A 17,122-nucleotide genomic window follows, 5' to 3' on the forward strand; every position below is an offset into this window, starting at 1 on the left:
TTCAGCAAAGCAGCTGGAGAGTTCGCGAGCCAAAGTTGGTCAACAAAGTAATGCCATGTCTCCCGGGAAGGGGTGTACTTTACTTTCCCCACCATACTCTGTCAAATGTGTTGAAAGCAAGTGGGCCTCAGTACAAAAGCAGTCATGGATTCTAGAGCACAGCAGCTGGAGCAGTTCCCCAAAGGAACTGACTTCAGGGAGTTAGTTACATTCCCCAAAGTAGGAGTTCTGCAAGGTGTGTTCTCATGGCTGGCACAGCAATTAATTTTTTAAAAATTGTTTTAAACATATACAGACAAACAAATCCCTGCATTGGCCACACAAAACAATCTCTCAGGATGTCATTATGTAACCTCTGATCTTGTCCAACTTGTTTACTCTTATAGATTAGGAAACTGAGGCCCAGAAAGACCTGATAAGAATAAATACTTTTATAACAGCCACTTGAAGCAAGAGTAACATCATCATGTGCCCTTTGTGAGAACTGAAAAGAATAGCTATTACCTGTGAGTGTAACCAGCGTAACTGCCCATGTTCTCATTATACCCAGAGCCAACCTCTGGAGTAGTTGGGCTTTGCTGCCAATTATTTTTGGAACGATTTGTCATCATTCCCTCCTTCAGCTGGAATACGTTTCACATGCAGTGCTAAATCAGTTGATTGGTAGAGGCTGCTTGGAGGGCTCAATAGAGAAAAAATTTTATACTGTATTTGGGATCCACTAAATGTCTATGTATATGATTAGAATATAAGAATTGTGTCCTAAACCTCCAATGGAAAATAACGCAGTATAGTATGCTGTTAAGAATTTGGTGTCAGATAGCCCTACATTCTAGTCTTTCATCTACTTAGTCTGTGACCTTGGGCAAATTATTTTTCCTCATTAGTGAAATGGGGATTTAATAGTACATACCTCAGTGGGTCAGGACAATTAAAGCCATCACTAGCTTTCATCTGGATTATTTCAGTAAGTCTTCTAATTGGTCTTCCTGCTTTCATACTTGTTCCCCCATAATTTATTCTCCACACAGCAGCCACAGTGATACTTTTAAGATGTGGATCATCTTTTCAATAAAACTACTGAAGTCAATTGGATATCCCTACGGGAAAAAGTTGTACCTTGACCCCCTACCAACATACACAAAAACCAAATTCAGATTTAAGTGTGTGAAAGATTAAGCTTTTAGAAGAAAACATAGAAAAATAGATTTGTAACCTTGGAACAGGCAGAGATTCTTAAACAGTGCACACACCAAAGAATGTTAACCATAAAGGGGAAAATGCACAAATTGGACTATGTTAAAATGAAGAATTTATGTTTATCAAAAGACACCATTAAGAGAGTGAAAAGGCAGCCTACATAAAATATTTATATAGATACAATAAAAGGTTTTGTATCAAAAATACGTGGACTCCTGCAAGTCAGCAAGTAAATGACAATCCAATAGGAAAAAAGTGAGCAAAAAATGTGAATAACCATTTCACCATAAAATACCTGAATGTCCAATAAACATGAACTCATTGTGATTCACCAGTAGTAACTTGCCTGCTAAAAATGTCTATTAAGTCTCCCACTGCATTAATAAATAGATTTGTAACAAAAGAGCTAATCGTTACACAAATCTCTTTACTAATAAGAATAACTGGAATGTTATATAATATTCTGCAGAGTTTTTATTTTACTGTTGGAAATTCTATTTTCTGAGAGTTCTCCCTCACCATCCCTACACTTTGGCTTTTTAGTGTTATTCTTAAAATGTGGGTGATACAAAGTAGAAGGCAATCATCAGTGGTCCTTTTTTGGTGAGACTCTGTGTTCAAAGTAGTACTGCTTTGGGTGGGAGTTGGACTAGGTAACCTCTGAAGTCTCATTGAAAAATGAGTCTTTGATCCTGGGAAAGGTCATTTGGTCTTACTTGGTATTTATAATTACTCAGAAATGATGTAGGGGTCCTTTAATTCACCTGCACTTCAAGGAGTTTCCAGAATTGGAGTTTACTTTTACCCTGTTTAAAATCTGAACCCTTACAACCAGGGTACCCAAAATTGGGTGTGGTACATTCCACCAACATAAATGACCTGCCAAGAGGATTCCTGTCATTTCGACTCTTTCCTCCACTCCTCTGGGAGTGGACATGCCTTCAATTTTTGAGGTGGAGTAAGCGTTAGAAATTTCTGGTCATGTTCTTCCTACCCCTCTTTTCTGGGGCTTCCAAGTATTTAGCATAAATTCAGATAGGTTAGGGTAACGTGATGAATCAAAGATGAAATTTAAAATAATTTTATTTAAGGAAATGAAATCCTGCATTTACGTTTAGAAAAATCACTTATATAAGTACAGGATAGGATGACTTGGTTTCTGTGGTTCAATTTTTTTTTTTTAGTCTAATTTGTGTCTAAATTTAGTCTAATTTTAGTCTAATTTAGTCTAATAAAGCCAGTATATTCTTGATGGCACTTATGGAGTAATAAAATGCAGATAGATTGTAAAGGAAGGCAGGTTTCCATGTTTCTCTTCTTTTGTGTCGTCTTACATTTCCTTTTCTCTTTGCCATTTTGTGTTTTTAGTCCTTACCTTTCTACCTCCTTCTTTTTCTTTTGCTGATTAGGGGAAAAGGGCATTTAATTGCTTTTGAAAAAAAATCAGTGAGCTATCTCTCTATCAGATGAAAGATGGGATCCTCTTTATATTTGGTTCTCACCACACTAGAAACTTCCAAGACTCGCTAGATTCTCACTCTTTAGGCCTTGGGCAAAGGAAGCATGTTCAGCTCTGACCTTAGAGTTTACTCAGGTGTTTGATCAACTTGTCCCAGTCAGTGCATATCCCTTTTATCCTTGAGACTGATTGTTCTCACAGCCTTGGGATGGCGTGATCTGGGTCTAAATGAAAACCAATTTGACAACTCTTAAGCTGTATGTAGGGCAGAATACAGCTTATGTCCCAGACCACTTTTGTTTGAAAGTCACTTGCCTTCAAAGGCTGTATTGTTCTCACATGGGCCACCTACTCAGAAGACCCATCTTCTGTGAAATGGTGGGTAGTTTCATCTCCACCTTAAGTATGATCAGAAGGTGCCTGTTACTCCATTCAGGTTTGAATAGGGGTCCCCTTCCTCATTCAGTAGGCCTTATGGATTGTGTTAGCCCCAGGCAATTGTCTGTCCACTCTTCTGGAACCACCCATAGTGCGTTTTGGATCTGAACCTCAAGACACCTGACCTTAACTGTGAAACTTGTTTTTCATCCAAGTAGGGTATAAACTTTTCTACTTGTTGACACCTATTAAGGGCGCAGGCTTGGTTCTTCATCTCATAACCCCACCATCTGTCAGATTGACTAACCCATAAATGTTTGATGGAATTTATCAAACTCAGATTCTTCCATCTAGTCAACTCTTGTATATTTGTGATTGGGTTGGGGAGGAATGGGTTGGCAAGGAATGGGAATGAACTGTGCCTGTCAATCCTCAGCCTCAACTTGACTGTTGATTGTGTCCTATGCCAAAAGAATGTAGGTAAAATTCTCTTTTGAAGAGTTCTTTATAGACTAATATTAACATTAGTTTGTATTTTTGGAGCTTAGGCAAGCAATGGAGAGTTGCAACTTACTGTTGTGACATGTATGTTTTTGCTACGGAACAAAATAACTTAGAATTATTTTTTTTAATTCCAAGAAAATTTGTTATAGTAATGACTGCCTCTAATAGTTCATACATCTTATACAAACAACTGGGTAAAATAATTTCTTGAATCAGTAATTTGCTATTTCTTGAACAATTGTTATAAATCCTGTCCAAATTAGTCAAACTCATCTGTCGTATCTTGAGCATTTCTCAGTTTGGGGTCAGAAAATACTGAGTCTGATTAATGTAAACCATGTAAGTCTAGGTACTTAAAATACTTTTGCACACAAAATACTTATTTATGAAATACGTGTTTGGCTTGATATACAAATATGTATATAAATGTATATCTTTCAATACATGTTGCTCTTCTCCTAGTGTTGAGGTTCTTAGGGTGGAGTCCAGAGACCCCCAGAATGGAAGGAAAATCAGTGAACTTGGACAGGGAAAAAATTGTCATTTTTATTTTTCCAGTCTCCAAGTAAAATTTAGCATTTCCTTCAATTTTGAATGAGGGTAGCAAAAGAGTCCTGATAGTATCTATGATTTTTGTCACTAATAGAACAGATATTCTCATAGCATAATATAGTTGTTGCAGATATCTTTAAACTGTCATTTATGATTTGAAATTACCATTGTTAATAGGCCTGGTTCTAGATCTTACTATTTAATGTGTTAATTAAAAGGCACATATATTACTACGCAGCAAACTTCTTTAACATTTTAATAACATACCAGTTTACTTTACAATACTACATATTTTGCTTTGTACTTTTAAAAACATTATTGTGAAGACTGCCAAAGAGGCCCAGGATGCATACGCACCCACACACAAATAAAACCCCTCTGCTAGAATACCCCAGTAAAATTTTTATAATATTTTTTCATAGGTGTTTCAAGGGAAATTAGATATACATTAAGTTACTAATAGTTGTTAAATTGTATTCAGCTGATGTTTACTGTTAAAATTGTCCACATACTGTAATTTATGTATAATATTTATGTAAAAGTAGTAACCCCATAATACAGTAGTCAGAAGTTTTTCTTATTTGTCAGACACCTAAGATTAAATAAAAAGACATAGGATTCATTTTAATTCATGAAAAGAGTTCTTATGAAAAGTAATTTTGAAAGAATTAAAGATTATTGTCTTTTAAATCTCAGACTGAGTATGCATTATTATATTTCAGGAGTACCCAGACTTCTAAGTCCCTAAGAAATAAATAGTTCCTAACAAATTAAAGGTGAAATAAAAATGTATTTACATTTTGGAATCTCATTTGAATTAGGTTCATTGTCATTTTAAAAACAAGCTACCAGCTTTCCATTTCAGAAGGAACTTTTACTTTGAAATATTTTGAGCTTATATTAAGTGAGTTTTCATTCTCTCTGGTTTGAATATCCTCTGTGAAAAGAAGTTGTTTAGAAATTTTAATAGGCACAGGAGGTAAGTTTTAAAACTTCACATTTTCTTAAACAGTCTATCTGATGATAGCCTCCACACAGATACTTAAATTAAGATTGTATTTGAAATCTGTACTTTATTAAAAAAACAGACCTAATATTGATCTCTCACTCTGTTCCCTTTTCCACCTCAACAATAAAAAAAAAAAAAAAAGATTCCTTACTAGTATATTTGAGTGAAAGTATAACAGTTGTTACTTAGTTTCAAGTCTTTACTGGTTGTTTGAGATAACGTTTCAGGAAGAATTTACAAGGTAAAAAGGACTTGGTGAGTATTTCAACTATTAATAAGTTGATAGTGTTTTGTGAATGACAACTCGTTGGCATAGTCTTTTTTTTTAAACTTTATGATATTGGTTTAAAATGTTACTGTCTCCCAATTCTGTCCTGCCAAGTGTATGAGACATGATTTGTTATTTTTTCTTTTCATAAATTTATTTATTTTATTTCATTTTATTTTTGGCTGTGTTGGGTCTTCGTTATTGCATGCGGGCTTTCTCTAGTTGCGGCGAGCGGGGGCTGCTCTTCATTGTGGTGTGCGGGCTTCTCATTGCGGTGGCTTCTCTTGTTGCAGAGCACTTGCTCTAGGCATGCAGGCTCAGTAGTTGTGGTGCACAGGCTGAGTTGCTCCGCAGCGTGTGGGATCTTCCCAGACCAGGGCTCAAACCCGTGTCCCCTGCATTGGCAGGCGGATTCTTAACCACTGCGCCACCAGGGAAGCCCCATGATTTGTTTTTAAAGGCAACATTTTCTTAAAATTAAAGACATATACTGAGAATCATTTTTAACATCTCATAAACTTGTTTAATGTAGTTGATTAATAAAGTACTACCTGCAAATCATAGATGTGGGCCGTTCTTTATTTTTTCCCAGTGATCTGTCTGCCTGTTGTGGTGTGTTGGCATATCCCTTCAGTCTCTTCCATATTCTTGGTCTGGCAGGGAGGGGTGTGTGTCAGAATTGCAAATGAATAATCCTTTAAGGCTTTTGTGAAGCCACATTCCAAGCGTTGAAGTGTAGAATCTAAAACTGTGAGATATCACCTTGACTTTTATAAGCAGTCTTACTTGTGAAGGATATATTTAAAGAGTTAGAAATGTTTTTCTTTTTAATTTCATATGTATATTTTGCAAATTAAAATTCTTTACGTAGAACATACTACTTGGTGGTGATAATGTGAGGCAACTAGACCACATTAATTAACCTGTTCTCATAAATCAGCGTTTTTATGTGTTGGCATTGCTTCACCTGAAATAAGTGCTTCATCAGGAACAGACAGTAAGTGCTTCTTAAGACATATGCTATAATATCCTAATGGGCTCAGAAATTATACTCTTAATTATTAAAGTGTTTTCTAATAACTAGCTTTGTTATTACAAGAATTATTTTGTATATCTAAAGGTTCAGTAGATGCCAAGTTCAGAGTTGTAAGATTTCTACATCATTTGGCCAGTTGAATACATCAGTGGGGTGCATACATCAATGAAAATGATAGAATATTAGTACATGTCTCTAAGTTTTTTTAAAATTATGCACCCTATCAGTAAACAATTTTGAGCATCCCATCTATGTGTGCAGTTTTTTAAATTAATAAACTATACATTTTTATATAATCACAAGCTGATATCTCAGTGTATAGTATACAATTATGGTGACTTCATATAGCCTCAATAATTTTAAATATTTTGGATAACTTGTCAGATTTAATTACATTGTGTTTTTTTTTAACCCTGAAATGAAGAAAAAGAATTAGCTCTGCCATTGTCATTTTTACTTGTATCTCTATCTTTGATATTAACATCAAACTGTGATCCTTGCAGAAATCTTTTTAAGCAACATGTCTATTTGTGAAAGACTGTTTCGTTTAAAACTATATACTATTTGAAAATTGGCTTTCCTGAACTTACTTAAACTCATGTGTACTGAAAAGCAAACGAGTAAGAACACTGCTGTCAATTGTCAGCACTGTGAGACACCTGCTCTCCCTCTAGAGCTGGCCTATACCATTCCTGATACTTAGCCATCAGCTTTTGAACTGTAAGTATAATCCCAACAGGAATTCTTATACATTTCGGGGAAGAGTATAAATTGGCATGACAACTTCAGAGAAAGGTATTACTTATGAAGTTGAAAGTGTGCATTGTTTAACCCAGCAGTTTCACTTCTTTGTGTCTATCCTGGAGAAACTCTTATGTGTATATAGGACATGCAAGGATATTTGTTCAAGCATTGTTCATGATAACTAGAAAAAAAAGCAGAAACTGTTTTTCTATTTTTCGATAGGAGAATAGATCACTGTGGTTTTATTTGTATAATGGGACATTCTATAGCAGTAAAAAATGAATGAACTAGATGTTTACTTTTAACATCTATCTCAAGATATATACCATGTAATCCCATCTGTTTAAATGTATTAAACACAAATAGTAATGTATATTGTTTGAATACATGAATATGTACTAAAAGATTCAAAATATACATGGGAATCATATACCAGTTTTATGATAGTGGTTACCTTGTGGTCTGGGGTGAGATGTGAACTGTATCTTTACTGTTTCAATTTCTCAGAGAGAGAAGGAAAGGGGGGGAGTGTTCAATCTGAAGCAAATATGGGAAAACATTCTCACTTGTGGGTATATGAATCATACTATTGGCTCTATAGACATCTATTCTTTTGAATATTTTTTTTTCATTATTTCACATGACTGGAATGGTAGTGAGCTTTTTAAGTCTTATTTATTGGATTTTTGTCTTCTTGTTTCTCATTTGTTCTCTGTACTTCCATGAATGGTCTAGAAGTTGAATTGACTGTGTGTCAGTAAATGAGGATTTTTATATGGAACTATTTTCTTTGTTTTACAGGAAAAACGTCAGAGAGAGGCTCATTTTCCCTGTACAGCAGAGATACTGGATTACCAGGCTGTCAAGTAAGTTAATAAATAACAAAAGCTGTGAGATAATTTTTTAACACATAGATAAAGACTTTAACAGAGGAGGTAGAAATTTTTCCAATTTATTTCACCATTATTTGTGCATTTAATTTGTGACTAAATGTGGTGGGATTTTAGTAATTAAACATAGTTTCTTTTTTTCTGCTCCTCTGCTTAAAATGGTTTCCCTTCCACAGTTCATCAGATTGTCTTTCTCTATCATCAAAGAATTTCATAGCTCACCTCCATTTTAACTGGAGGCAAAGTAGCAGTTAGCTTCCTACCCTCTTCCAAAATGCTTATTTCTGAAAATGATGTTTGTTTATTTCCTCATGAAAAGAACAGTGTTGCTGATAGAGTACAAGAAGAACATAAAATTGCTCTGTGTAGCTTGACCATCCTATGTTAAACTTACTAATGTTGGAAGTACTTTCATTTCAACCTGTTACCAAACTCAGGTCTAGCTGCTTGCTGAAAATCAATACCTGAGGGGCAGGTGTTGGTAGAAAGGAGGATTGCTTTTAATCAGACAGCTGCCATTCTGGGGAGAAGACAGACTTGTGTCCCCCCAAAACCAACTCCGAAGGTTCTGCTCAGCCAAGACAGTTTTTAAAGGGGAAAAAAGAGGAAGTAATCTCAGTTAATCATTGAGATAAGGGATCAGAGTCATTGCCATCCCCCACTGCATGTAGTCTTGTTGACTTCTTGTGATCTTTCTTTAGATGCTGTCTTGTTCACAAGTTTGTTCACACAGTTTGTTCATGAGGTTACTAAAGGGGAAACTAGGGGAGAGGTCTGGTCATCTGTTAAGTACTTATTCTTCATTTCTTCTTCTTTGATCTATGGGAAGAACCAACAGGTTAGGCAAGGTATTGTGTCATCAAAAGATCTGAAAACTGCTTGGGCCAGAGATGACCAGACCATGGCGAGTGCCTGGTTTAAGGGTAGTTATAATATAGCTTTGCTAAAGTGACAAGACACAAGGGGTTTCCTGTTGAGGGCGGTTTCTTGCAAAGTGCTACTTGCAAATCTACATCCAATTTTTTGAGCTTCCTACAATCTCTTTGACTTGGAAACTTTCTTTCAGCTCTTGCATATTCCTTAGCATGTTGCATTTCTACTAATGGCCATTTTCTCTGCTTCTTTCCCCACATCTTTACACTGAGAATCCTAAACACTCAGTTTGCCTGTAGATTCCCATCAGAATCAAGCCAAAAAGCATACAAAGGAAAGGCAGAATATATTAAATTAGTTTTCCGCTGTCTGCATGCCTTTCATGAGACCCCCCCCTAATTTTAGACATAGGCACTTAACTGTCATACTAACAATATTACTTCATTTAATACCTCTCCCATAATTATGCCTTTCAGAATCAGAATACCTAGGTTCAAATCCCATCTCTGCGAGTTACTGACCTGTGGTTCTAAGACAAGGCATTTAACCTTAAATCCCATCTCTGTATTGACTTATTCATTTGAAAAATAGAATTAGCAGTTTTTCCCCACATACTTTGTAAGTCTCTGAAGGCTAAACTGCATGTACTTGAAAGGGAAAGTATTTTACAAAATGAATGCATATTTTAAAATGTTTCGATTCATATAACCCACCAAAAAAAGCTATTCTGAGTCCTTAATATTATTTTTAAGAAACCAAAAGATTGAGAACCACTGGTCTAATGTTAACACTACTGCTAAACTTGAGGGGAAAAAAACTATTGTAAGGTCTTTGAAATTACAGCTGCAGCTGTTAAATTATTGTTAATGCTTATATTAATTAATGAGTTTTCACGTAACATTTTTTATACTCCCTTGGCAGAGGTGTTGCTATTTAGTTAGAATCGTGATAAGCTCCATTTATGTAATTCTCCAATTTTGCAAAGATGAATCTTAACAGTTTTTACCAGTGATTAATATGTGTTTATACCAGATTTAATTCTCATATCAAAACATTTATTCAAACCTAAATGCATAGCACTCTAATAATAATTGTTATCATTTACTGAGCACTAACTAAGCCAGGCATTGAATTACACATTTAATCTGCCCACCCCCCCTTTTTTTTTTGGCCATACCCACAGCCCACGGGATCTTAGTTCCCTGACCAGGGATTGAACCCAGGCCCTCAGCAGTGAAATCCCGGAATCCTAACCAATAGGCCACCAGGGAACTCCCACATTTACTCCTTTTAACAGCACCCATTTTGCAGGTTAGAAAATGAGTGTTCTCCAGAGGTATCAGTAATTTGCTCAGTGCCGTACATCTAGCAAGTGGTAAACCTTCTAAACTCATGCTTGATGTTTTTAACCTTGATGTAATTATACTGCAGGTAAGAATCCCTTACCTCCCTCCCATTTTAATTTGTTCGGTCAAGGAGGGGCCTGAGAATTTCTATTTTTAACAAGTACCCCAGGTGATTTTAATTCACATCGACTGGGAATTATGCTTTGAGAAACCCAGTTCCTCTGTATACTCCAAATACAAGCACATATGGAGTATTAAAGAAGAAGAAACTGTAAGATTGCTTTTTAATAATTATTTATCACATGTTGGAGAGATCAGGCAGGCCTAAGGAAAAGAGAACAAGGTTACGGGAATGTATGAAATATAAAATAACAATATTCCTATATACAAGAAGATTTATAGGTATTCAAGTCAGGGAAAGATTTGTTTTTGAAGAATTCATGGAAGCAATGCATGAGCCCCAAAGAGAAAGCCCAAAATTCAGCACACATGAGAGAAGATTATACTGCAACAAGGATAAATAACATCAATGAAGACCAGAGGGCTCTTAAAATAAGTGAAAGTATTCCTTACTGTGAAAGGAACAATGGCTTTGCTATTTATTATTGTTACTTAGCTCTGGCTATGCTGTAGTTGCCAGGAGAAGTTATGATGGTTCACACCAGCTGATTTGAGGCCTAAGTAGTAAACCCAGGAAATTCAAGAGTTTAAAAAGATGTATCACTCCCATTCAAAGAAAAACCTGTATTCCAAACTGTATTTATTGTAATGGGTCAGAGAAGAAAAAAGTACACCAAACAGTTAATAATTGGCTGCCATTTTATCTTACCTATTCACAAGCAACATAATAATCTTAACCACACAATGATAATAGAAGAAAATATAAATAGTGACTACAAAATTATATCCAAATACCACTTTGAAATCATTTTTCTTCAACAGAATCCCCCAAGGAACATTTAACTCTGCTATTAATGTACATAAAATGCTGCTGACATACTGCAAAATTCAGACTAATTTAATAATGCCTGATGGGCCTTACTTCATGTTAAGATGATGTAATAATATGTTGCTAAATGAGTCTCCTCATATTACCTTCACGGCAATGGCATAACTGATGAGCCATTAAAAGGAAGCTGGTGTAGCAGTGTTACTGGAAACATTGATAGATCATTCTGCAACTGAATTTTTTTTGGTTCAACACATAGAAGCCAACATCTTTATTAAAAATAGGTATGGGGGGAGGGATAAATTGGGAGGTTGGGATTGATGTATACACACTACTATATATAAAATAGATAACTAATAAGGACCTACAGTATAGCACAGGGGACTCTACTCAGTGCTCTAATGCCCTATATGGGAAAAGAATCTAAAAATGAGTGGGTATATGTATATGTATAACTGATTCACTTTGCTGTACAGCAGAAACTAATACAATACTGTAAATCAACTATACTCCAATAAAAATTAATTATAAAAAAATAAGAATAATATTAACTGTCCAAAAAAAACCCCCCAATAGGTATTAATACTTCAATAACTGTCACCATGAAGTAAAAAATCCTTTTATGATTATGGCAGTTTGTATTGCTGCCTCTTAAACAAGTGTTTATTCAAATTTGTGTAAGTTTTTCTCAAAGTCTTCAGCCTAGAAGAGGCAGGGTCTTGTTTTCTCCCCAAGGGACTTAATTTTCATCAGAGTTAAGACATTATACCCTTGAAAAAAATAACAGTTAACTTTAAAAACTCAGTTAACTGTTACTTAGAAATTTACCCATACCATTTGCTTCTTTACCATCCTCTTTTTCCATTACAGTCGATCTCATTATATACAGACATTTGATAATGATAAAATGATAAAAGTCAATACAGAAGGAAGATAAAACAATGATAAATGTGTATACACCTAATAACAGAGCTTCAAAATAAATGAAACAAAAATCGGTATAATTAAAGAGAGAGAGAAGTTCGCAGTCACAGTTGAAGGTCTGAATACCTCTCTTAGCAGTTGACAGAATAACTAGACAAAAATTTAGTAAAGACATAGAACTAAGTGAACCATATAAACTACCATGACCTAACTGATACTTAAAAATTCTGTTCCCAACAACTGAAGATATAAATCCCTTTCAAGGGTACATGTTACACTCAACAGGATTGAACAATGTGCTCATCTTTAAATCAGTGTCAATAAACTGAAAAGGTTTAAAATCATACAAAGTATTTTTTCTGACCACAAATGAATTAAATTAGAAGTCAGTGAGTTACCTAGAAAAACACCAAACATTTGGAAATGATAGGGCTGTTTCATTTAGACATGGGCATATCTAAATAACCCATGGTTTTAAAAAGAAATCAGAAGGGAATTTAGAAAATATTTCTAACTAAATTATAATGAAATATGATATAGCAAAATGTGTTGGTGCAATTAAAGCAGTGCCTTGGAGAAAATGTGTAGCCCTAAATGCTTGTATTAAAAAAGATCTACAGTACATGACCTGAGGTTCTGCCCTATGAAGCTAGAAAAAGAAGCACAAAATAAGTGGAAGGGAGAAAGCAGTACAAATAAGAGCAGGAATCAGTGTAATATTACACAAATAATAGAAAAAGCTAACAAAGCCAGAATTTGATTATTTGAAAAGACCCATAAAATTAATAAGTCCTAGCTAGACTAATTAAAACAAAGGGGGAGAGAGAAGGAGGGGGAAGAACACCAATTACCAATATCTGAAATGGAAGAGAGGTTATCACTGTAAATCATATATACATTAAAAGAATAATAAGGAAGTGTTGGGAATAACTTAATAAATTTGACAACTTTGGTGAAATAAGCAAATTTCTTGAATATTACTTACCAAAAGGGGACAGGATGAAACAGAGAGTTTGAATAACTCTGTATCTATTAATACAAGTAAATTCATTTCAAAAGCTTTTTCACAAAGAAAGCTTGACTGTCATATGGTTTCATTGGTGAATTCTTTTAAATGCTTACGGGGAAAAATAATACCAATCTTACACAAACTATTTTAGAAAACAGAGGAGGAGGGAACACTTCGCAGCTCATTTTACAAGGTGAGCAACACCCTGATCCTCAAAATGCACATGTGGTTTGTACCAGAAGTGAAAGTTTGGCTTAATTGTTGAAAATCAGCCAGTGTAGTTCAACACATTAACAGACTTAAGAAGAAAACCATTTCCAAAGATGTAGAAAAAGTATTCAACAAAATCAAATATCCATGATAAAACCTCTCAACAAACTCAGTATAGAAAGCAGCTTCCTCAGTTTGATAAAAAGACTTGCATGAAAGATCTATAGCTTTTAAGTGTAATTTCATGCTTAAAGGTGAAAGACTAAATGTTTTCCCTCTTATATTAGGAACAAGGTAAGAATTTCCACTCTCATTACCTGAATTTTATGTCCTAGCCAGTGTAATAAGGCAAGGGGAAAAAAGGCATAAAATTGGAAAGGAATAAATTCAGCTGAATTGGCAGATGATATGTCTGTGTACATGAGAAGTCCTAAGGAATCATCAAGAACACTTCTAGAACTAATAAGTACTTTTAGCTATGTCACAGGTTACATAGGCAATCTCAAAAAGTCAATTATATTTCTATATACTAGCAGTGAACAATTAGAAATTGAAATTATCAAAACAGTATTGTTTAAAATGGGACCTAATCAAACTTACAAGCTTTTGCACAGCAGAAGAAACCATAAGAAAAAGAAAAGACAACCTACAGAATGGGAGAAAATATTTGCAAATGATGAGACAGACAAGGGCTTCATCTCCAAAATATACAAACAGCTCATACAACTCAGCAAAAGAACAAACAACCCAATCGAAAAATGGGCAGAAGACCTTAATAGACATTTCTCCAAAGAAAACATAGAGATGGCCAGTAGGCACATGAAAAGATGGTCAATATCACTAATTATTAGAGAAATGCAAATCAAAACTACAGTGAGGTACCACCTCACACCGGTCAGAATGGCCATCATTAAAAAGTCCACAGGGGCTTCCCTGGTGGTCCAGTGGGTAAGACTCTGCACTCCCAATGCAGGGGGCCCGGGTTCAATCCCCAAGTGGGGAACTACATCCCGCATGCATGCTGCAACTAAGAGTTCTTACGCTGCAACTAAGAGTTCTCATGCCGCAGCAAAGAGTCCACATGCTGCAACTAAGAAGTTGCATGCTGCAACAAAGATCCTGTGTGCTGCAACTAAGACCCAGTGCAGCCTAAATAAATAAATAAATATTTTAAAAGTCTGCAAATAACAAATGCTGGAGAGGGTGTGGAGAAAAGGGAACCCTCCTATACTGTTGGTGGGAATGTAAGTTGGTACAGCCACTATGGAAAACAGTATGGAGGTTCCTCAGAAAACTAAAAATAGAATTACCATATGATTCAGCAGCCCTACTCCTGGGCATATACCTGGACCAAACTATAATTCAAAAAGATACATGCATCCTCAATGTTCATAGCAGCACTGTTCACAATAGCCAAAACATGGAAACAACCTAAATGTCCATCAACAGATGAGTGGATAAAGAAGATGTGGTACATATATACAATAGAATACTACTCAGCCATAAAAAAGAACAAAATAATGCCATTTGCAGCAGCATGGATGCAACTAGAGATTATCATACTAAGTGAAGTAAGTCAGAAAGAGAAAGACAAATACAATATGATACCACGTATATGTAGAATCTAAAATATGGAACAAATGAACCTATCTACAAAACAGAAACAGACTCACAGACAGAGAGAACAGACTTGTGGTTGCCAAGGGGAGGGAGAGGGATGGACTGGGATTTTGAGGTCGGTAGATGCAAACTATTACATTTAAAATGGATAAACAACAAGGTCCTAATGTATAGCACAGGGAACTATATTCAGTATCCTGTGATAAACCATAATGGAAAAGAATATAAAAAAAGAATGTCTATATGTATAACTGAGTCACTTTGCTGTGCATCAGAGATTGGCACAATATTGTAAATCAACTGTACTTCTATTTTAAAAAAACAGTATTGTTTATAGTCACATCAAAAAGTATAAAATACAGAAGGATAAATTTAACAAAAGATGATAAGACTTTGGGCTTCCCTGGTGGCGCAGTGGTTGAGAATCTGCCTGCCAATGCAGGGGACACGGGTTCGAGCCCTGGTCTGGGAAGATCCCACATGCCGCGGAGCAACTAGGCCCGTGAGCCACAACTACTGAGCCTGCGCGTCTGGAGCCTGTGCCCCGCAACAAGAGAGGCCGCGACAGTGAAAAGTCCGCACACCGTGATGAAGAGTGGCCCCCGCTTGCCACAACTAGAGAAAGCCCTCGCATAGAAATGAAGACCCAACACAGCCAAAAAATAAATAAATAAATAAATAAATAAAAATCCAGCCATTCATATAAAAAAAAATTTTTTTAAAAAGATGATAAGACTTCAACAATGAAAACTATAAAATACTGATGATAGAAATCAAAGAAGATCTAAATAAATAGAGACATGTACCATGTTCATGAATTGGAAGACTCAGTATCATTTAGATGTTAGTTCCACTGGGCTATAGATTTAATGCAATCCCAGTCAGAATTCCAGGAGGCTCTTTATAAAACATTGACAAGATTATTTCAAAGTTGATCTGAAAAGGCAGAGAATTAAGAAGAGCCAGAAGAATCTTCAAAAAGAAAGGAAGAAGGACTTTACCTGACTTAAAGACTTCCTGTAAAGCAATACTAATCAAGACAGCGTAGTTTTCTTATAAAGACTGACAAATAGATCATGGAACAGTATAGAGTCCAGAAAGGGATCCATCCCTATATGGGAAATGGTGTTTGATAAGAGCACTCCAGCAATTCAGTAAGAAAAGAAACATCTCTTTTCAATATATGGTGCTGGAACAACTATAAAACAATATTTAAAAAAAAAAAGAACTTCAACTCTTAACTTACATCATAGACAAACATAAGTTTGAGATGGATCATGGACTTAAATATGAGCTAAAATAATAAAGCTGATAGGGAAAAAAATAGATTAATATCTTTACCACTTCAAGATAAACAAAAATTTTTTACGGAAGCTATAGAAAGCATAGAACATGGAAAAAAAATTGATGAATTGACCTTAATTAAAATTTAAAGCTTGCATTCATCCCAGAACACCATCAAGAAAAGGAAAAGAGAAGCCACAGAATGGGAGAAGGTATTAGCAACACATATATTTGACAGAGGACTTAAGTGTAGACTATATAATGATCCCTGACAACTCAGTAATAAGAAAGAAGCAGTCCAAATTTTTACAACAGACACTTCACAAAAGACAGTACACAAACGGGCAGTCAGCACGTTAAAAAATGCTCCACATTGTTAGCTGTCAGGTACATGAAAATTAAAACCACAATAACGTGACAGTACACACCTACCAGAATAGCTAAAAATTTGTTTTATTTTTTTTTAATTGAAGTAGAGTTGATTTACCATGTTGTGGCAATCTCTGCTGTACAGCAAAGTGACTCGGTTATACACATAGAGACATTCTTTTTTTATATTCTTTGCCATTATCGTTTATCACAGGATATTGAATATAGTTCCCTGTGCTATACATTAGAACTTTGTTGTTCAAAATAGCTAAAATTTTTTGAAAGCTAAAGTTAAAATTGCTAGTTGGACTGTAAAATGGTAAATGACTTTGGAAAACTGTTTGGCAATTTCTTATAAAGTTAAGTATGCATCTACTCCATGACTCCACAGGTTTACTTCCAGGTGTTTATCCAAGAAAAATGAAAACATTGTTCACCAAAAGCTTTCATCGAAAATGTTCATAGCATCTTTATTCATTATAGCCTAAAACTGGAAAC

The 17,122-nt window shown here is 35.3% G+C and overlaps 1 protein-coding gene across 8 annotated transcripts in view; it reads left to right on the forward strand.

Moving 5' to 3' along the window:
• TCF12 (transcription factor 12) overlaps window positions 1-17,122 on the forward strand; it is a 371,281-nt gene that overhangs the window by 249,612 nt on the left and 104,547 nt on the right. For 7 of the 8 annotated variants that reach the window (XM_082388103.1, XM_082388100.1, XM_082388102.1 and 4 more), the window contains one exon: window positions 7,952-8,016. In XM_082388103.1, the coding sequence (XP_082244229.1) occupies window positions 7,952-8,016 (65 nt within the window). Of the gene's footprint in view, window positions 1-7,951; window positions 8,017-8,869; window positions 8,945-17,122 lie in introns of those variants that run through there. The other variant, XM_082388101.1, reaches the window with a different exon arrangement.

Source organism: Balaenoptera borealis (genome assembly GCF_965194805.1).
Source record: "Balaenoptera borealis genome assembly, chromosome: 3".
NCBI classification, from domain to species: Eukaryota; Metazoa; Chordata; class Mammalia; order Artiodactyla; family Balaenopteridae; genus Balaenoptera; species Balaenoptera borealis.